Here is a 10,436-nt window from a genome sequence, read left to right as displayed (position 1 = left end):
ACTGGCATTATAAAACTAGGAATAGAAAAACATGGAATGTTATAGTACATCTTATTTACATTGAACATCTGAATATGAGGTGTGTGCACAGACATGTTGATGGTCCGGGGACCTCTGACTGGTGGCGCCCCCTGCTGGCCAGCCCCGATGAGGTTAGCGAGTGCACAGACCACAGAGCCATCGCCATGCTGAGCACATAAGACTGCAGCACAGTGTCTGTCTCGCTCCTTCTCCTCGCTGGTTCTCTTTTTTGTCTGTCTGATAGAGCCACATAATACAAATGAGAATGTACCATGTCAGTACATCATGAATACAAATTCATTTAATTTTTTTAAATTGTATGCATATTGCTTTGGTCTGTTTGGAGTATATATTTGTGAAAAAAATTAAGGAGGCTTGGAACACAAAGTTTATAAAAACAGGAGAATGACTACAAAATATTACCACAAAAGAGGATCAACAAATATTAATAACAGATAAGCCTTTAGTCAATATATGCTTTGCCACTGAGTATTTTGCTTTACTTGCATCATTTTGTATATTTTAAAACGATATTCCCTAATATTGCCATTTTGCCAAATACCTTTAAACATTACTGTTTTGTTCATTTTGTACCGTACATATCATATTTTTTTGACAATTTAATCTAACCTGATGGGAGAATAAAAGCAACAATTGTACAAATATCACTTTTGGCCACTACTTTCTACAGTAGGCCTACACACAATAATCTCTCATCGTAATTGATTCACTTTAAAACAATGTCTACAAAAGTGTCACAAATTGGGATAATCTACAAGATTTCACTTTTATAAAATGACATGTGCTGGGCAAAAGTATACAAAAATCCATTTATCACTGTAAAAGGTTAATGATGGAAAGACTTGAGCTTTGTTACAATTTTGTTTAAAACAAAGCACTAGACACACTTAGGTTTGTCTGCAGTAGACAAACTATTGGAAGAGATGTGAAGCATGCAAACTGTAACCATATACTGACAACAAACTAACTCCAACACACTGTTTAGAATGAACACTCTGCAAGTAAATATGTATAAAAATGCATTAAAAATGTATTTGAATCCGTCCAAATCAAATAGAAGACTTAATACATGTATTTATGGAATTTTTCATCATTTTGGAAGCAGGAAAATGTAGTCACTTTCAAGTCCCCGTGAAGTTTTTTAATATAAAAATTCACATTTAGATACAGTAAGCACAAAATGAATGGTCTCTCAATATTGATTTACGAGATTTGATTAAAAAAAATTTTTTAACACTTTTTTCATCAAGTTTTAGGCTGTGAGGTAAATTAAACACCCACTCAAGATCTCCCACCTTAAATTTTAATGTTTCAAAGCACTCCAGTGAGTCTTTAAATATATGAAACAGACCAAAAAAGACAGAAGTGGGGTCGAATTTAATAACAAAGCAATGCTCATTCTAAATAAACTATTCCTATATAATCATGCTTGTGCTCCTGAAAGCTAATATTTAAAGTGAACTTCTCTGCTTGATATACTGACAGGGAGGTGCCTCATAATTCCAGACCTCGTTTTCCCAGAATACACTCACACACACATCCCACAACCTCAACTGGGACTCAGTCCCATCCTTTTTAATGTCATTAACAGGTGGGTTTCTAAAATAGAATAAAGAAATGCTCTCACGCGTACACGCAGACACACATTCATGGAGACGCAGCAAGATACAAACATTAGACTGACATGGAGACCATGTACTGAAATCTCAGTCACACTCATGAAGTAACAGCTGACTGACACAGACAGACATATCCTTATGGGCGTGATCTTGTGGGACGCGAACGCCCCTCACCCCAATGCTGAGAGGTAACAGTGTGCCAAATCGACGTCCTCTTTCATCTAATCTTTACTTCTGGCCGTCTCCGAGAAACCTGCAAAACGCTCTTCGCGTATTCAACAGTTGTCAGGTCAGCTACTTGTTTGTGCTGTTGGGATATGTATACTGCGTAACGTTTCATGCTAAATATGTTTTAATGATGTCAGTATAGAACTGATCGTGTTTTTCATACTTGCACGAGCACAGCATTATACACAGCTCTCCCTACACTGGTGACTCCATTATGCAGTATTAGCATTGTTGTGTTAGCATGTGTAACGGAGGACAGCTAGTTAAGTGCTGTGCAGTGTGTAAACCTCACTCCCCGACTACAAGAAACGCTTTATGTGATCTTAGAGATTGTGGGCTTTAGCCTCCTCGTTAACGCGCCCGACTTCCGTTCCGAAGCTTATCGGTCGAGGCTCGGTTAAAGCAGTGCGTATGACGTCTTTCATTTTCAGTAAAAAGTAGGCAGGTCAATTTGTTGCTAAAAGTTGCATTATTACATTGTGATGTCATAGTGTAATGACGTCATTACGTACATTTACTAATCTGAGAAAATACACATTTGCTACTTAACCAATACTCATACTTATACTATGCACTAAAAGCATGTACTATTTGTTGTTTTGTAAAAGTATTTACATTTTAGTGTGCAGCAAAACAATGTGCACGCAATGGGACAGTACTAACAAGAGACGGAAGTGGCCATTGTTGCCTAGACAACATAGTGGCCATTAACTGTCACACAAATCAAAATACAGCTCTGTTTCATATGTAATGTTAACTCTAGAGTTACATTTATTAGCATTAGATGGCGGACAATCACATTAGCATTATTACACCTAAATGTATCTTTAAACATACTGTATATGTCAAAGCTCTTCTCCATTTAGCTAGACAGTTTGACAGCTGACAGCCTTACGGCTTGTAAAGATTAATAGCAGATGTTCTTTCAGCCCCTGAAAAAAGTGACCGTTTCCAAATCTGTCCTGGTGGACCCCAGTACTGCACAGTGTGTGTCCCTCATCTGACACACTGGAGCCAACTCATCAGTTCATTAGTAGAGACTAAATCATCTGAATCGGATGTGGCATTTTGTGCATTTTGGCAGGGAAACATTTACAGTATGAGAGGAACACACAAAATGTGCAGTACTGGGCTCCACTAGGACCGCTTTGGGAACCACTTGTCTATAGACTTTTGCAGCCAAACTTACAAGTGACTTGTGTGTGAAAGAGAATATCATTATTTTGTGTATTTTGAGGGAAAGCACTCGGTTTTATTATTAAAGTCACTTTTCAAAAGTTGCTAAGTTAAGCTAAATTTGTTGCTAGGTGCTTTTTGAAAAGAAAGTTGCCAAGGCGGTCTTAAAAGTTGCTTAATCTAGTAACTAAACTGCTAAATAGACAACATTGGTTGTCCACACTTGAACTGACTTCCGCTAGTAGTTACCTCAAGAAAATTTATTGAATTGATGTTGGGTTATTTCAACCTATTGTTGGATCAAATATGGACAAATCCAATAGTTGGGCTAAATTAACCCAGAATATTGTTATATTTAATTCAACAATAGGTTAAAACAACCCAATTTTTGTTGGTTGAAACTACCCATAATAGGTACATTTATAACCCAACTGTTGGGTTTGTACATTTTTGACCCAACGATGGTTTGAAATAACCCAACATTGTGATATGGCTAGTTTTATTTACAAAGTCTCTTTTGTGTGGTATACCAAAAAAAGCAACTGAAGCTTTTTGTTGGAAAAAAATGTAATACACTGTAAATTAATTGTGATTAATAAGTTAAGGCACCAAATATTTGGACATATTTCAACAAATAAATTTCAACAAACCAAAACTTAGTTTTTAGTTTTAATTGCTACATTTTTCCATTTCATTACAAAGTCTTGGTGCAGCTATTAGTCCCACTTAGACAACAAGTTACTGTGAATGACATATCAGTAACTAACCACCACAGTTTGTTTTGTTTGTAAGGGGCAGGTGCATAAGACATCCACAAGATCGAAATAAAAAACCGGCGGAGTACCTTGGATCCAAATGATGGCACAGAATTTCTGCTTTGCCAACAACTATGAAAAATATCTATCCATTCAAAATTAGCATACAGTATCCGTCACATATACAAGCAGAAAACAAAGCTGATAAATATGATTAACCATCAGTCCACAGTTCACCCAACCATTACACTAATACTATTTTTATTTCCTTACATTTTCCTAAAATATTCTGACCTCATGTTTCATCGTGTTCTTCATTTTTAGAGTAACCAGCCTGATTTCATCACTACCTCTTCATCGTTTACATCTTAAAGCATCCGGTCCACGCCGCTTTAAAATGTTACGTGGATGGAGAACAGCTTCCTGCAAACTTTTAATTTTTTCCCCGCCCTTCACAGCTTCCATTAGCTGTCCATTCTGGTCCTAACTACAGCATCATTAACATATCTGCCAGATCCTTTGGGAATATGCACCGTTTGCAAAGCATTCATACTATATCGCCTCTTAAATTTTCCGACTAGCAAAGATTGGTCAATCTAACACAACAACCTCCTACTTTAACTAATCTTTTGCAATCATATATTCATCTCAATCATCTCGAGGACTTGGATTCCCTTTCCAAATAAGCCATTGACGGTCATTCACTTATCTGGATTTTGTAAAGCTGCAAATCAAATCAATCATGTGGTCCACGTTCATCGTTCAGGATGAAGAGGCAGGTGGTGCGCACCAACCTTCTGGTGGGCTGAAAGGGTTAACGGGACGCGGGGGAAGACACAATCGGCCACACCGAACGTTCTCCAGTTCGGTTGATGCCATCAGCGAAAGCCAGGAGGGCAAGATCAAACTTACATTTTTCATTGCTGTAACGGGCATCATGCTTACTGTGCTAGGGGTGGGCACTGAGTTTTGGGTGGAGCTTACACCGTCAAAGAACTTCTACAACAATGAGACTTGTCTGGCTGCACATTATGGTTTGTGGAAATGCTGTATAAAGACCTTCTTGGTCTCAGATATCGACCCGACGCGGGAGAGTTGCGGGCCCTTGGACTTACATACACAAGGAGGTAAGATCAGTTACCCACAGATGCTTTAGAGCACTAGAATGAAATGCCTGATAGAATAACGTCACCTGCTTGGATCCTGTTCTAGAACCCAACTGCACCTTTTTTAAGTTCTACACCACAGGAGAGAACATCGTCCTATTTCAGAAAATGCCAGAAAAGAGTGAGTCATCTTCCCGGTTCCCTTTCTATGTTTAGATTTTGAACTCGTATCACTAATTTGTTGTTTTTTCCACTGTGTACTCCCCCACATACAGTATCATAATATGATACCTGGGTGTCGGTTAAGTAACAAATAATATAACAAATAATATAAATAGCTTTATTATAATAATATAAATTATTTATTTAATATAAATAGATGAATCACAGCCATATGCAGTGCAATAGCAGCTAACATTCAATGCAACTTTCTTCGCTTTGTTAAAGCGTCACATGTTCTGGGTGTCCATCATATATAGTAAATATAACCATTCTGCACCTTTCAGATCTGACTGTAGCGTCGACCATGTTTGCCATCTTTAGTCTTTTCCTGATGGCGACGGGTGCCATCTGCATCATTATGGCAGTCAGCAAAGGCGTTAAATTCTTCTTAAAGCCAGCCTCTGTTTGCTTCATTCTTTCAGGTAATGAATTCAAAACATCTACACATTACAAATGCACTATGTGGCCAATTGTTTTTAACAATTTTATAACTCGTGCCGGTCTTCCACTATGCCTAGAAAGCTTTGCACAAGATGTATAGAAAATGTACCTAATTCCCGTGAAAATGTTTTTCTAAAAACATTGTATTGATTTAATGCACCAGTGTGCACCTGGAGCATTTTCACTCTTGGTCCTTTTCAGGGGTCTGAGTTTGGTTCTTTTAAAGGGGATCAGAGTGTGAAAACACTGTAAAACAGACACACGTGTCGACATATGTCTGGTCATGTATTATAAGAAATAGGTTGGTTGCAAATGATAACCATTTTACTGGTACTGTCTAAAAAGAGTGCATACAAGAATAGATGCACTTACACTGTAATGATTTTTATAGTATGATATAGGTCATACTTTAGATCGCTTTGAATTTACAGTACAATGTAGTTTGCATATTAGATTCTGTATTCTGTAACAAATAACCCTACTGCACTTTTCACATCACATAATATAAAGTAGTGCCCAAACATGATTTACAACCTTGGGCATTTGACATCTTTTTATCCAAATATATTTGAATGATAGATAATATTGTAATGATAAAAATTTCAATGACAGATAATATTGTAGCTTATCCAATGCACGGATAAGCTTTCTTCTATGCATTTTTATTTTTGTATATTCAAATAAAACCCCTATTCCCAGGAATGCTGTACAGTAGTTTGCTTTTTTGCCAAATATGTTCATCCAAAAAAAACGTAACAGTTTTGTTGCCATATAGTACACCTCATTAAAAGCAAACACAAGTGGGGCATCACTTTTGGTCACTACTGTATCTGCTAAATACAATGCATTGTCAAATTACAAAACGTATTTACCGTACAACCATTACAGAAGCTTTTATCTGTGCTTCTCCGCCATGACCATGAAAGAAAGCCATGCAGAATATGTCTAGCTTACAGCAAAGTGCACCATGGATCTGAAACAAACAAAAACATGTCACAAAACATCAAATGTATTAGTAAAAGCAGAACACGCCAACACACAGTGTTTAACTCAAACAATAAACACTGTTTTGTGTTCAAATGTAATTTCTCTTTCCCTCTCTTTTTCTCTTCAGGTGTCTTAATCTTCATCTGTCTCATCATCTTCCACCAATCAGTGCTTTCATATTTGGCAAGTGACCAATCCATACCTGTCCAGCATGAAATGTCATGGTCAGTAACATGCATGGCCTGTGCCGGGGCTCTGGTTGTCATTGCTGGGGCCTTGTTCTGGGTCCTTGTTCTTCCATACAGCCCTTGGGAAAAGTGCCTACCTAAAAAGAATAGTGACATCTAGCAGTGTGGAGGCTGAAGTGCACCTCATCCAATTTTGCACTGTCCTGTTGTTTATTCTGTGGAACAGATTCAGTATTTCCATCCAGCTAGGAGAATCTGGAATGCCAAAGGATTCATCTACATGTCTCAGAATATTTATTAAGATAATGTAATTTGTTTGTTTGTTTGGTGGTTGGCAACGTGTTGCATGAATATTAGACATGTGTTGGCACTGGAAGATATTGGGTAGGAAACGGAACAGGAGGTGGGCCAGGCATGTTGGCAGAAAACACAAGCCATTATATGACAGAACTGTTCCGTGCCTTAAATATGAATACCATAAAGATGGGGAATGACTTAATATAAGCTATATTTTTAATTTACACAAATCTTGCAATTGTATTGCTATACTTGTTGCTGTATTATATGTTTGTTAACGCAATTCATTCTAGGAGCCGATCTGAATTTGCTTTAACATTTTCAACTTAGCTTTTTTCTTAAAAAATAATCATATCATCTAGTCATATTAAATATCTAGGAATTGTATATTTTAGACGGAAAAGAGTAGTTGCAGTTACAGTATACTGTACGAAGTATGAAATCTTGAGAGTGGTTCTCAACAGGTGGGTCATGAGTCAATAACAGGCTGCAGATATTTGGTTGGAAGAAAGGAAAAGGGGGATTTTTTTTTATTGCTAGTATTGTAGAAGTTGTTTCTTAAAGGTTATAAAAAGGGAAAAGAAAATGTTTCTCATATATTTTGTTGCTGTCCAAGGCAAATTCATCTCTAACTTAGTGGAACCCAGCCAGATTTGGCCACAGCATTGAATGACATGCCCTTTTCCTAACACCATCAAACCCCCTGGATTGTTTCATTGGGCAAAGGCTATCATATAATTTGGCAAGGTATAAATGTACTGGTTCTATAAGGTAAATGCTGAAATACAAAAATAGTCAATCAGTCAGTCATTACCATATTCTCAAAATAATCAAACTCATTCTTTAGACTGCACACTTTCCCCCCACACACAAACCTTATTTTTCCTTGCTGCAGGATTTCAAAGGGTTTATAAAGGCTCTCTCTCTCTCAGTAACCCGCGTCACCTGTCTTCAAATGAGTCCAACCCACCCATCAATTAGCAAATTTGTGGTTGTACATTCCAAACAATAGCAGGAGAGAGCGAGAGCAGAAATACTGTATAAACATGTCTCTCTCCTTATAGAGTTGTGTTTCTATTCATTTTCTTTTCAAAAGATTATTCTTTTGAAGAATTACACGTTTTTCTCTGGGAATGTGAACAATTATTGCCCTTATTGTAACTCACTGTATGTTTTACCATTTGTGCTGTGATTTTAAAAGTCTTACTGTGCGTACACATTTTTAATAAAGGCATTTCATTTACTGTGTGATATAAATGCACTTATGAACAAAGAAATGTATTTTATTTTATTATAAACCGTCCCAGCGGCAATGACGTTATGTGACTCTTAACTTCCAGTTGACCTCTGCAAAGAATCTTTAAATGTTGAGTAGTTTTCATTTAATTCAATACAACCATACAGTTGTCATATAAATGAATATCACTATAAATTAAATGTACAATAAAATGTTTTATTATTACCAAGCAAAGACTTAACTAGTTAACAACTTAACTACGGGCCAGACGTGCGCTTCTGATGAAACGGTCCAGATTCCTGAAGCCTTGTACAATTGAGTTCTGAACAGCATACAGAACATGTGTGATCCACACACCTCCTACATGAACCTTTATATTTTTCAGATCCATGAAAATACATTCTGTTGCTTGTTTCGTTTGTTCAGATGACTGTGTTCCAACCATTGTGTGATTGTGACTGTTTTCCTCACTTGAATGACTGCAAATTCATTTCACAATAAATCGATGCGGCTTCAAACTCCTTTTCTGTCACACAGAAACATTTCAGTTTCGTTTTTGACCTCTTTCCAGATTTCCATCTCGCTGTCAATCCCACTCGCCTCATTTCCTCCCTACCGCTTTCCTCTAAATTTAGAGCGTGGCCAATCGCGCTCCAGAGGACGCAAGCGACACAAAAACAGGATTAGAAGTGCCGTTTCCCTCGCTTACATGCCAGCCAAAATGTTTATCTCACCTTGTTGGGAGATTGGGACCATCTCATGGCTGTGCAGATTTGTTTTAAATCTAATCCTTGATTGACACGTGGCAAGCTTCGGTTACATATCGGGTGTCTTTACCTTGTGACCTAAATAATTATGCCAACCACACAGCAACTGAATCTTCTGATGAGTTGCACACATAGTCTTGTTTATGTTTGACCTATCTTTAAACAAACTCGCACCTCCAGTTAGCTCATGTTTGCAAGGGACACCTGATCTGAAACCTAACCGCTATAAAGCAGGTTAACAGTTTTAGAAGGTACCAGTCATTTGGTGTGAGTTTTATATTTAGTTCTTGATGATGATTTGACCAAGAAGAAACAATTTTTGCTCAGATATTTCTGTTTAATAGCTCTGGAGACGTGATGGAGTTCTTTGTTGCATTTAATTTATGTAACAACTTAGTCCTCGCATGTTTCTCCTAAAATTGCTTGGGTGAAGTCAAACAGATTCAAATGAGACAATTTTTAAGATACATGAAATTAGATTGCAGAAGTAAAAATAAAATAAAATAATCTGGATTTGGATCAATTTGATGAGAAATGTTTGAGTTCACATTGAGATCTTAAGTAATATTGACTTTTGATTGTACATCTGTTCAGTTTGTGACATCAGTGAGATTTCTTCTGAAACTCAGAGACATTTGTGAGATTTATCTGAGATGCAAGAAATGTAAGCAAAAATGTCCATTTGCTCCCTATTTAATCTCAATGATGTCTATAAAAAATAGAGATAGTAAAGCTGATCTCATATGTGTTGTCTTGTAGTGTTGGAAAGCAGCGAGAATTAATCATGAAAGGAAATTCAATATGAAATGACCGTGAATTTAGCATTGACTGCTAAAGGGTTCCCTAGAGACAGGCACGCACGCACGCATGCACACACAAACACACGCATGCACAAGCAAACACGCAAATGAGGCCCCGGTATCTGCATTTTTGATAAAAGAAGTGTGTCACTTTCAGTCATGCCCTTCCCTTGAGCAAGGCGTGGGCAATACAGCTTTGTTCTCTGTGTAATTACAGTGCTTGTGTGTGTGTGTGTGTGAAGCTTCACTCCTGTATTCTCGCCATCTGGACATGATCTCCTCAAGGCTAGTGTAGGGTGTTGTGCATTAAGGCATGCACGATGCTTGGAAGCCTTATTCTGCTAAATGCAACACTGCATCTATCCTTTAGAGGAAATCAATCCCAGAAAGCAATGTTATCTTGATTATAAATAAAATAGTATCTTGTTAAATCTTGTTTCTAAAACACAAATTGTTCTAAAATGAATTTAGCCAGTACTTAAAGTACTGGTGCTACCATGTTAATTCTAATCAAATGCGAAATCTTTTGCAGAGAAAAAAAATGAGCCAAATGTTACAATACTGGAAGGGT

The 10,436-nt window shown here is 37.3% G+C and overlaps 1 protein-coding gene across 2 annotated transcripts; it reads left to right on the top strand.

The window, feature by feature from the left end:
• Positions 1-1,685: 1,685 nt before the first annotated feature.
• cacng6a (calcium channel, voltage-dependent, gamma subunit 6a) lies at positions 1,686-8,305 on the top strand. Of its 2 annotated transcripts, none has more exons than XM_056742210.1 (5): positions 1,686-1,950; positions 4,587-4,947; positions 5,033-5,107; positions 5,433-5,570; positions 6,704-8,305. In XM_056742210.1, the coding sequence occupies exons 1-5, from the start codon at positions 1,840-1,842 to the stop codon at positions 6,922-6,924; spliced, it is 906 nt and encodes a 301-aa protein (XP_056598188.1). In that variant the 5' UTR covers positions 1,686-1,839; the 3' UTR covers positions 6,925-8,305. The 2 variants fall into 2 exon arrangements, with proteins under 2 accessions (XP_056598188.1, XP_056598189.1); XM_056742211.1 differs by having other exon boundaries at positions 1,821-1,950; positions 4,145-4,947.
• Positions 8,306-10,436: the final 2,131 nt, after the last annotated feature.

The sequence above is a fragment of the Triplophysa dalaica genome, chromosome 25 (assembly GCF_015846415.1).
Source record: "Triplophysa dalaica isolate WHDGS20190420 chromosome 25, ASM1584641v1, whole genome shotgun sequence".
Lineage (NCBI taxonomy): Eukaryota > Metazoa > Chordata > Actinopteri > Cypriniformes > Nemacheilidae > Triplophysa > Triplophysa dalaica.
This window is presented reverse-complemented; position numbering and strand designations above follow the sequence as displayed.

Coding starts and splice junctions, on each gene's coding strand:
- cacng6a (XM_056742210.1), top strand. CDS start 1,840: ATGCTGAGAGGTAACAGTGTGCCAAATCGACGTCCTCTTTCATCTAAT. Junction 5,108..5,432: donor TCAGAAAATGCCAGAAAAGA/GTGAGTCATCTT, acceptor TGCACCTTTCAG/ATCTGACTGTAGCGTCGACC. Junction 5,571..6,703: donor TGTTTGCTTCATTCTTTCAG/GTAATGAATTCA, acceptor TTTTCTCTTCAG/GTGTCTTAATCTTCATCTGT.